Raw genomic sequence first — 12,130 nt, 5'->3', positions numbered from 1 at the left:
CTGCCAACTCAACATTTTTAGCTATGTTCTGTTTTGGGACAGAAACACTGAAATAACTAATGCTAAAGCCTGTAGACACCAAAATGTGACATTGTTTACTAATGATTTTCAAACGAACAAGATGTTGACAACAGAGTGCTTGCTCGTGCCTCTTTGTGTAGTCTGATGAGAAACCTTTTGACATTTTGATGAATAACTAAACAAAGAGGTCTTAGCATGGATTGCTACATAAGGTAAAAAGGCTTATTGCGCATTAAAAATCACTGCCAATGAATGGAGAAATGCCTCTTTCAGACATTCATCACAAGTTCCTCAGTTTGTGAGCAACCTTTAGGTGACTCAGCTCATTTAACAGTCACTACCATTTGTGTGAAGTAAGCTAATTCGGTCAGGACCCATACACACACATAATTTGCAATTAAAAATCATCTTTATTAGCAGTTATTAATTTGCATTTATTGATGTTTTATGTATTTGGCAGTGTGGCTGTTCTGGAATTCCCCTGCGCTTCTAGGAGTCTGTGTGGAAAGCATCAAGGAGGAATAGCACATGTTCCTGCTCTCCCTGTGCCTACAGGGAGAGCCTGAGGTAGGGAGGAAAGCAGCAATAAACCCAGAACAGGGCAGACATCAATGACAATAGAATGGCACTGATTAAGTCAGTAGGAGCTAGGGTGGAGGAGGGTTGCAAAAAGAGGCTTGTAGCAGCAATGCATTATCCAGGCTAGCACATTTTATGGCAGCATGAGTGCAATCAGCCAATAGCGTGGTTAGAATGAATCAGCTGGCTGTCAGGTGATGAAGGCTTGCAAGAAACCAGCTGATCTCGATTATATGGCAGCGCTCAACTCAGTGGCCTGCCCAAATTATTGCTATATGCTCAAATTTCTAATTTCTGTTATTTTGACAAGCAAACAAAAGAGGCAGCCCTTTAAACTTTTGGTAGCAGTAACAAAACAGGCCTAAGATTGAAAGTGGGGAAGACTACTGCTTTACAGGCCTGCTGTACCTAGAGCCAGCTGTTGCACTATGATTGGTCAGTCTCTGCTTGGGGGTGGGATTTAGCAACTTGTTCATTGTAAACTTCAAAGGGAGAAAATCTGGAGGGGATGGATGAAACAGTAACAACTTCTTTCCCCCCCCAACAGCGGTCTACTGTCAAATATCCCTTGAGCAAGGCACCCCTCCCCCACACACGAACACACTAACAGACATGCAAACACAAATGAGTGGAGCTCCTCCAACAGAAAAACAGCGTCTCTCTCCAGGGACTCCCTGCTAAGAAGTTGTGTAACTCTAATGTGACCGTGACGCAGTTTCTTGGTTGAAAGACTGTTTTTATTTAGCTATCCTCTCACTGAATGATTCCTTTAAAAAACAACAGTGACACATCTGTGGCTGCTTTTGTGTCTTTATTTACTCTCTGAATCAAGGCAACAACTGTCTGTAGTGATCATTATTTAAAAGAGACACACACACGCAATCAATACTTCAAACAAAAACGGTATATTTGAGAAGGACTGGGTTCCCACAGCTTAATTCAAGCCTTTTATCGATTCAGTGTTTGCTCTAAGGTGCAATCAGTTAGTCAGAAATAATGGATGTGCTTTCTGGCTGAAATTACACAGTATTATTGTTATAAACACATCAAACTGCCGAGGCCTCAAGTGGTTGAAGCCACAGGTGTGTTAGCTAGATTACTGTGTTGTAGTTACACGACAGCAGGAACTCTCACACATGTGACCAGTCTTATGAGTTAAAGCAGAGTGTGTGTACAAAAGCCTGCACACAGTAGAGATATGACCTTAAAGATTACAGATACACTGCTGGGTTTGTGTGTCTTAATCAGACAACACTGGCTCTTGTGTTGCATACATAATCAAACATGCAGCTCAACCAATCACAGACTGCAATAATGCATCATCGCCTTCACTGCAAGCATTCTGCAACATTTTCTGCAGAGCACTCAGAGCAACTCTGCATACAATCAAAGATTGATTAAGGCGAGGTTGATGCATGCACAGACACGCAGAATCTGAACACCTCGAGCTGTGAATAATAGCGGCCAAAGCATTCCCATAAGACTCATGGACCAGCCCAGCCTTAAAAGCTCCCATGGATCCCTGCTGCTGAGCCAATTTATATGTTCTCTTCTCTCCACAGATTCCTGGAAGAAAAGCACTGGTGAATTCTCTACCACCAACTACAAGCTAATCCAATCCTCTGGCCAAAATCACAGCATGCCGAGAGATAGCTGAAGTGACGCACCTTTGGGTGGGAGCTCAGGTCTGATTCAAACAGAGGACAGTTGGTATGTTTACATGTAGCAAGGTCGTATCATGTGTTAGCCAATGAAAAACCAGACTTTCAAAACTCACATTTACCTGACATACTGTGTAGAGCGTGGCTAACATTAGCAGCTAGCTCCCCCAGCCTTGGTTCCTCTTTTCAAATTAATAAAGTGCTTTGTGACCTCTTTTCACTTTGATTGACTATTTCTCCATTAGTTTAACCCTTGACAGCCTACATACCACTTCATTTCCATTTTCTACTTGAAAAACTGCCATATCGCACTGTTTCTTCTACATGCTAACTGCTAAGCTTCTCATGTTTACGTCCTACAAAGAGCTGGAGGAACGCTCTGACAGGAAAGCCATTAACTGAAGCTTCAGCGGCCTCTAGTGATGGGAGGCTTCATTACAGTTTAAAAGAGCATTAGACCAGGATCTCAAGCCGTTGTTAATACTAATGATAGGTATAGTTTAACTGACTCATACATATTGCGCCGGCAGGTTTGATAGACTAATTTAACCATTTAACCACATGCATCCCTAGCATGTATGGGCCTCAATTGGACCCACACTGGATGTTTCTGCATGTTCTCCACAGTTTTCAGGCCAGAATTTAACCCGGAAGTTGATGAGCATAAATGTTAGGCCTAGCAGAAGTTGCACTGTGTCGTTGTCTGTCTTTGGATATCACTGTAATCTAGGGTGTGCAATGTGCATTGCATTTGTGCCAAAAGTAAAGTGCAGAGTAGGAACAAAATATACAGAGCTGTTAAGTTTGTCAATGTTTTATCTGGCTGACATACAGCCAGGTTAATGCTTACTAACTTAATAACAAGATCAACTGGCAGAAGGTAAATGGTAAATTGATTTCAGCCTGTATAGCACTTTTCTAGTCATCGCCTTTTCCCTTCACATTCACACACTGATGGCAGTGCTATGGAGAACTGGCCATCAGTATCTAATTAGTAGCTATTCTCATTCATACGCATTTGCAAGCCACTGTGGTTGAGTGTCTTGCCCAAGGACACATTCACATGTGGCTGCAGCAGCTGGGGATAGAAGCCACAACCTTACGATTGCGGGATGCCCAAAACTACCTACTGAGCCACAGTTACCCCATGGACAACAATACTGACATATAGCCCACTCCCAGGGTAGGCGATGGAGCATGGACAGTAGTCCACAATGCACCCTAGCATGCACTGTTTTAAAAAGGGTATTGCTGGTGTCAGGCTGAAACCTCGTATCTCCATTTTTCATAATTCAGTTTTTTTTTCATAAATGAGTTCTATCAGTCACCCTTAACATCTGTGGTTTTTTTTTTAACTATATAAAGTGTAAAAAAGATGCTGTTTATGACCATTCTGTATTTTTCCACTCCCTGAAAAGCGGTCATTTTGGAGACATGAGGTTTTTGGCCCCACTGCAGCTGTATGTGATCAGAAATGTAGGGCTTCATTACATGCATTTGAGTTAATTTTTTAGGAGTCATGATTCATGTTTGATCAAATGTACAGCTCCCTGTGTGGCACTGCAACTAATCCAATCACAGCTGAAAACTTGCTCTACAAGTCTGCTTGTAGATGGTTTTTCCTGTGGTTCAATGCCACCCTGCCCTATCTGTCATTTCACTCCCATCTCACACCACTGATTAGCAGGAAAGTAGACTCAACAGTGGGATGTTGGTTTTTTTAAAAAAAGAAAAAAAACCCTAAGAGGTCTGTCCAACAGGAAGACTTTAATGTGGGATCCTGGTGACCCAGCACGCTCATGTTTGTATAACGTGAAACATATAGGTTTTTAAGAAGCAGGTTTTTCCAGAAGTTTCCTGTCTTTCTAAATATTGTGTGTTTTGTAGGGCAAAAAGGAAGAAAGGGGGAACTTCGGTCTTTAAACCACATGACAGGAATATCAGTAGAAAGAAAGAGATGGAGTGCTGAGATATTATGGGCTTTTGTTGGAAAATGAAGCATGACCATGTATTATTACAATTTAAGTGAATGACTCAATTCAGGATTCAGGATAAAATCATAAAAATGTGGTTACACATTGTTAATGTGAAGGTAAACCTTTGTTTCAGTTCTTGTCCTCTTATTTTATGATGTGGTCATTGTCATTCAGGGCAGTAAACCTGAGAAACTCTCCAGACCACCCATTATCACTGTGTACACTCATAAAGACAACGTTTGCCCGTGACACAGCTCTAGATTTATGATCAAAGACAGCAGGGACATAAAAATTTGCTCTTGATAGAAACAGCACTGTACAGTTTGGTTAAATCTTTTATTTAGCGTTGACATTTTATTCAGAAAGTGTCTTTACGTCATACAGCATTTCCCAGTCCAGTTCTTTGAACTGAGCTCTCTGATCATGATAGCCTCTTAGGGTTGTCAAAATTCTCATTCATTTGATAGATTTAAATACAACCTAAAAAAGAGCCAATCATTCATTAAATGAGATAATACAAAAGCTTCATAAAACTACAGATCTCCAGTCACATTTAACCGAAGCTGCTGCAGATGAGAGGCAGAGAGCACAGTGGCACATTTAAAGTCAGATGATGCTGACATTTCTTGAGTCTTAATAGAGTCTCATGAAGATGCACAAAATGTCCAGTTTTTCACAAATACATTAGTATGAAAGCTCATTTCATCAACTCCAGAAAATACAATTTTCACTCTTATCTCACAATTACAAGAAAATATGTCATAATGATGAGATAAGGATCACATTATTACTAGATCCTGGTGTTAAAATTGTGGATCTGTATCGCTCATCATAGTAGCCTGATCATCCTGTCAGACAGAGCAGCATGAGTAGGTAGTTTTTGGATGATTACCTCTCTCTCTCTCTCCCTCTGCAGTGTTATTAAAGTTATTAGAGTAAGACCAACAGACCTACTTCAGCTGATGTCTTTTCCCTTATTCATCATCAGTCTTTATACTTTAATGTTTATTTAAGGAGTGAAATGTGTTAATTTGTCTAAACTATGTTCAATATTGGCATCAATATTGATACTGGCTAAAATTATTTTGTAAACATTGGCTGATTGAATATTGCAAAAAAGTCAAGGAAGACATCCCATTATGCTGCTCTGACAGGATTATTAGATGGACCACTCTCAGTATAAAACCTCATTGAAAACCATAAATGCACGCCCAAACATGGAATAACTTACAGACTACTGTAGTAGCCTAGATCAGTGTATCCCAAACATTTTTCCTTGGAGCCGCCCCAGGACCCAAGAGAGGAGAAAAAGTGACGCACTGCCACCAAAAATCAACAGATTTTACTTGTTTCACTGATAAAACCATAAAAAAGGCATTTGTATGCTTTTCTTATCAAAAGTCCTTTGTATAAACTACTTAATAACAGATTTATCATGGTTTTAGACCCCAGGTTGGCAACCGATGGCCTAGATGGACCAAAAAAACTACCACATGCACCATGCATCCCATTAAGGAAGTTAACATATGTTAAAAAAAAAAAAAAGTAGAATCATGGCTTTACATGTGCCTGATTTTACATGATGCTATAGTGCATTTCAAATGCATCCATGCCAGTTTAGGACGTCACAATTATGACATACAGATGTCAGAGTTACAAGATACTGACCTTTAATTTTTTTAAACCCTTTTCTGATAATATTGAGATCAGGATCTTATGGACTATTAATGAGATCTTGATCTCATAATTACAAGAAAAAAAACACCTTAGTTATGAGATAAGGGGTCAAAACTGTTTTTATTCCCTCCGTGAATGAATATGGTTAATGTATTTGAAACTGGTAATGATATTGTTTAATTTTTGTGTCAGAGTTTGAAGTTCTGGTTTCGTGACAATCCTAGCAGCCAGAGTATTATGAGTGAGTGAGAGGGGAGAAGCTAGCTGGAGTTATTGTTCTGGCAGAAACATCATTCTTTACATATTTCAGGCCTGTTTTTTGAATGAGCTGCAGTGATAAAGTGAGCCCTCTTTAGGCTGGCTGATAGAGAACTGCTGGACTCTAGATTTATCACAGTTGCTCACAAGCAGCAGTGGCACAACATGTAGATACATGAGTTTAAATGTATGATGCAGGCACTCAAGATATGTTGGATAGTTAAAAGAATCTTCACTATCGTCTAGAATACGGAAATGTCCTTTGGAGGCATTTACATACAGTATTTCTCGGTGCCACTAAACTAGACATCTGCATCAGTGTAACTCAAAAGAGAAGCTCTTGTCCTTATTTGGACACAATAAAATAGCTGTTGCTTTATCTAAGCTCAAACTTTCATTTAACCTGTCTGCCAAGATAAGAATAAAGGTGAAAATTGACAGAAACCACATTAAACCACTGAGGATTTTCTTTTATAAATTTAATACGAGTTGCTGGCACAAGTACTGAAAGGATTAGTCGATTTACAGAAAATTAATCCCTGAGTATTTATATCATAATAGACTTATCCAAATTTATAATAAAGACAGAAAACAATTTCTCAGTCACACAACTTCAATGTCAAGATTGGGCTGAAATTCAGACTATATTTTTATCTTTGAGGCTCGGATTCAGTGAGCAAAAAATAAGACAAATGGCTTTATGAAGGATCTACATAACTTACATTTGAAATGATGAATTCTCTGTAGCTGATGGGTGAATCATCTTCTTCTAAATATGGTTGGACTTTTGTGGCCCAAGCTCCCAAAATGTGTTTTCTGAAGCTGAGCTGGAGATGCTTCAAGGCACGAAGCCAAGTTGTTTTATACTTTAATACTTAATACTGTTATTTTCATTCTCAGTAGTATGGAGTGCTGCAAGAACCACATTTATTGGCCATCCTTGAAGTAAGCATTGTTGGGTCTACTGACAAAAAAATCCTTTGGCCATTTTTTTCCATGGGTGTTTGGATTATTGCTAAGTATAAGCTATGTGGAGCACTGCTTTAGTCCAGTTGGTATGCAGGCAAACCAGTTTTGTAGCCATAGTTAGCAACTTGTTAGTAACCACATTCTTTAAGACGTGAAAAGCTTCAAAATTCACAAGTGGGGACCTTAAGAGAGAGAGAGAGAGAGAGGGCGAGCGTTACCTGTCTGACTGTATTGTGCTAACTATAAAGTTTGGCAGGGAAGAGATAATGGTACGGGCTGGTTCAGGGCTTGGACTAGGCCCCTTATCTCCAGTAATGGACAACCATAACGCTTCAGCATACCAAGACATTTTGGGCAATATGCTTCCAACTTTGTGGCAACCGTTTGGGGAAGGCTCTTTTCTATTCAAACATGGCTGTGCCCCAGTACACAAAGCAAGGGCTATAAAGACAACGTTTGAAGTGTTAGGTGGGGAAGAACTTGCCCTGACCACAACCCCATCGAGCACCTTTGGGATGAACTGGAATGGAAATTGTTAGCCAGGCCTTCTTGTCCAAGATCAGTGCCTGACTTCACAAATGCTCTACAGAATGAATGGGCACAACTCTCTCAAAAACAGGCCAAAATCTTGAGGAAAGGCTTACAAGAAGAGTGGAGACTGTTATAGCTGCAAAAGGAGGCCAACTGCGTATTAAAGTAAATGGATTTGAATAAAATGTCATTACAGTCCCTGATGGTGTAATGGTCAGGCGGCAAAATACCTTTGTCCACATCATGTATCTTGATAATCCTATTTCAGTGACATGAGCAAAAGTTAGGTAATTTTTAAAGTGTCCAACCAAAAGCATTATCCAACTCTTGTTTTCTGCTCATCTAGATTTCAGTGGTAATGCCAAATCAGTTTGGTTGAGAGTTTGTCCATCTTTTTCATTTAAGGCTTTTATAACACCTGCAGCACTCCAAGATACTGCAGCCCTGTTGTTCATTCTTTATTGTCAGGGCATTACTGGTTCCTTTCAAAGGTAAATTTGAGTATTACAATAACACCTCTACAATAAATTACCCCCTCTCACTTTAATGAGTTTACGTGAGGCTGAAGTGCTTTTGAAAACACTCACAAAAAGAGTAGGCACAAAGTTTGTCAGTATGAGAACTTATTAAATGCCTCAACTCCTTTAAAGTGGAGTGGAAAATCACAAGTTACCTGTGCAGCTGCACCTTTGTTTAAACAGATTAAATCTCCCCCTGCGTAAAGACAGCAGTCAGATGTAGCCCATCATCTAGGCTCTACATTAATGCTGCCTGCAATCCAACTCCAGAGAAAGTTGCTTATCATGGAGTGCCACTTTGACCCCCTTGACAACCACAAATACCACACACACACTCACACACATAGAGAGCAGGAGCTATCAGCCTAATGGAAAAGTAAAAGGCCTGCTCTGGTTGACTGGGGCAAAGCAAACACATAGAGACAGATAGGACAAGACAAGAAACAGGTGGAATACACACAGGGTGTTCACACAAAAACACACAACCAAATCTAGACGGGTAATAGAGGAAACGCGCTGGTCACACAGCCACCTGCATTGAGCCCCTCATACTCACACAAACTGCAGCAGGATACACAAGCAGACGCACACAAGCAGTCTGAGTTAGTCCAAGCTGAATGGGTATAACACAATAAGGTAACTGTACTCACACACAGAGCAGGTACAGTACCAAGTCTTCTACTACACCTGGAGGAGATTTAAATTACACTTCATGCATGATGTCTCTGAGGACATCCTCAGTCATTCAGGCCATTGTAATCCAAATACAACTGCAGTATGCATGGCATACGACTGCATGTACAGGCCTGGTATATTATGAATGGAATCCCTGTCTCCAAAATAAAGCTGAACAGCCTCTGCTACTTTTAGGCTACATACCACCACTACCGGTTGTTTCAGTTGTTGTAAACCAGCTTAAGACACAGAGAGCAGAAGTCTGTGTGAGCAGATGATAAACTTCATGTCAGTATAATGAAATGGCTTGAACATAATTGCCATTTTATTAAGTAGCAGTGATAAATCTGGTGTGGCCCAATAAACAGCCTTGGTTTTATGGTAATTTAGGAAGCTGCAGATTGTGTCACTGTTAAAATGTATTGTCTGATGCTAAATGTGTTACTTATGGAAGCCCTAAGAGGACATGCATTCATATAATTTATCTTACTATTTCATCCATGACAACCAGTAAATTTTGCTTGTTTTTTGCAATATATCAGTTTATTTATCTCATTATCTTGAGACAATGATGCTGGTCTTAATGTGATAACATATTAATGTCAGTGGTCTTCTTAAGATCTTGAGAAAATGACTTATTAACAAGGGGAAATCAGTATTATCTCAAGACAATTAAATTAACGGGTCAAGATTTTCAGAAAAACCGGCTAACACTCATAATGAGAGCAAAGCAGATTATAATAAAACACATGGATATATGTCAACTCTGTAAAAATCCCAACTTGATTAATGTGGAGTGAACAAATCACGAGGAGCGGGGTGCACTTTTAATGACTTTTTACATGCCACAGATGAGGCAGTTGGAGTAAATTGGGGTTAGGTTCTTGAATAAGGACATATGTGACTACAGGAGCTGGGAATCCAACCCAGACGCTTCCAATCTGGGGGCAACCAACTCCAACTGCTGAGCCACAGTCCTGCATAAGATATAAGATATCTACAAAGGGAACATATAGAACATACAGAAAAAAAATTCTGCCAACTCAACATTTTTAGCTATGAGCATGTTATGTCAACTACATGGCAACATGGCAGCAACTCAAAAAAGCTTTTACTTTACTTGTTAACTGTTTTACGTTGGACCCTTATGTTCATTTTAAAGTGCACTTTGGGTGTCAATGTGAACTAATATGGCAGCAAATTTAATTAATTAACAATATAGATGGATCTGCCAAAAGCACGAATGGTCCAACAGGCAACATGGGGCCTGCATTGTCATTTAATTCAATGTAATTTTAATTCAGTATCATCCTTTAAAGTTTGCACAGACTTGCGTTAACATTGCACTATACCTCCAGACAATGACATGTCCCACTCTACCAGATAAAATGCTGCTGTGCAACTGTAAAACATAACATAGGTCTCATCTCTTCATAGTTTTACTTTAAAGTTTTGTTTAGGTTTCATTTCAGGGACGTTGTTGTAAGACTGGACAGATATTTCATAGGGATGCACAATAGTAAATCACATATCAGAATTAAATACCTGCGAAATGTACCATCAGGTATAGATGGCTTTCTAAGGTGCCATACACTCTAGGCGGTCGATCTTGAGCCCTGAATATTTTGAATAAAGCAACAAATCAACCATCAAACATCTATTCAAACAACTATCTGACAGTGAACTCCACCCGCTCCTCTCTCAGCTCCCCTTGAATCAGCCTCTTTGCACTGGAGACACTCGGTGTTCTTTACAATAAAAAAGTGTGTAGTGGTAACAGTATCTGTATTGGCTAAAATGGGTTTGGAAATATTGGCAGATCCGCTATCATTAAGAATCTAATATCATGCATCCCTAATAGTTAATGTTTTGTTTCTCCCTTTCCTTCCTTCCCAACTGTACACGTCTACTGGATGCCTGTCTATTCACTGTACTGTTTTATGTAGCAAACTGTCAGATTAGAGCAAACATTTGCCATTTTGATTTAGAATTGACTGATTATGTGATATCATGTTCATCAATTCAGTATTTCAGCTCTAGCTTATATTTTATTGGCTTTCATAGTAAAGTACACTAACCCACTGACATAGGCTTACTGTGAATATGCCAACTGGGTAGTTATAACAGGCCTAAAAATGTGATAATATGATGGTTTTACACGAGTGATTATATCTTTACCAGAGTACAAAAAACATCTAATGTTAAAGTGACACTATCATAAACAACCCTCTCCTGACAGCATGGTTTATCAGAGCTTTAACTTGTGAAATAACACACTTCCTGATCTCATTTCTCGGAGCAGCAGCAGCAGCAACTTGTGCTGACGTGCTCTATAGGCTCACCCCCCTCACCACCACCACTACCACCCCCGGCCCTATGAGCCAGGCCAGCAGCCCTACATTACCAAAAAGCCTCTACATGCTTCCACCTCTATATGGCTCTGAAATTAACCGGCACCGCCACGGTAGTGGTTACCCGGCTGCCCGGTTTGAACGTGCTCCGTTCCCGCAGCCAAGAGAAGGCAGTCACCGGCGCAGCGGGAGGTCCGTGCACGCCAACCGGCCAGCCCAACTATCCTCTGTCCTTGTCCACACTCATCTCCACTAAATCAATGCCTGCCCACTGATACTAGCAGGCCCTCTATCCCGCTCCTCACGGCATCAAAACCGAGCCCCGAAAAGCAGACGAGCGTCAAATCACGGCGCTCCATCTTCGCTTTGTCCTGAAGAAAACATCCACACGGACACCGCGACGGACCGTGTGGCCAGAAAAAGCAGTCGAGGAACGGAAATCCTACCTTTCGACTCAACGCTGTCCCCGAGTAGAAGTAGTAGGCTATCCCCAGCACCCACAGTACCGCAAAACACAACAATATCCTCGATTTCCTCCGCATGGCTGTCCCGTTTTTTCGTTCTCGTGCCTGAGCGTTTCGTGGCTCTTCTCCGGTGTGCTTGTAGCAGCGGCTCGTCCCGGTCGGCTGTGTCCGAGGTGGGCGCCTCTCCGTGCGGCTTCTGCAGGCTTCGTCAGTCGGTCAGGGGGAGCAGTGGGAGCAGGAAGCAGCCAGCCAACATCAGCGGGGTTAGAGGGCAAAGGCTAGCATACTCTAATCCAATCAAACACCGGCTCAGGCAGCCCTGGAGGAGGGCCGGTGCTGGCAGAGAGGCGATCCGTGCCGTGCGGATCTGTGCTAAAGCCGAGCACAGGGGGTGGGGTCAGTCCCTGTAGCAAATGATTGTTGTTAAATATCAGTTCTGTGGCTGTGTGA

At 41.0% G+C, this 12,130-nt stretch overlaps 1 protein-coding gene across 2 annotated transcripts in view; it reads right to left on the bottom strand.

The window, feature by feature from the left end:
* galnt2 (UDP-N-acetyl-alpha-D-galactosamine:polypeptide N-acetylgalactosaminyltransferase 2) overlaps nucleotides 1–12,130 on the bottom strand; it is a 116,599-nt gene extending 104,469 nt beyond the window's left edge. For both annotated transcript variants that reach the window (XM_041785910.1, XM_041785918.1), the window contains exon 1: nucleotides 11,663–12,130. In XM_041785910.1, the coding sequence (XP_041641844.1) occupies nucleotides 11,663–11,758 (96 nt within the window). In that variant the 5' untranslated portion in view covers nucleotides 11,759–12,130. The remainder of the gene's footprint in view (nucleotides 1–11,662) is intronic.

Source organism: Cheilinus undulatus, linkage group 1, assembly GCF_018320785.1.
Source record: "Cheilinus undulatus linkage group 1, ASM1832078v1, whole genome shotgun sequence".
In the NCBI taxonomy this organism is placed as follows: domain Eukaryota; kingdom Metazoa; phylum Chordata; class Actinopteri; order Labriformes; family Labridae; genus Cheilinus; species Cheilinus undulatus.
This window is presented reverse-complemented; position numbering and strand designations above follow the sequence as displayed.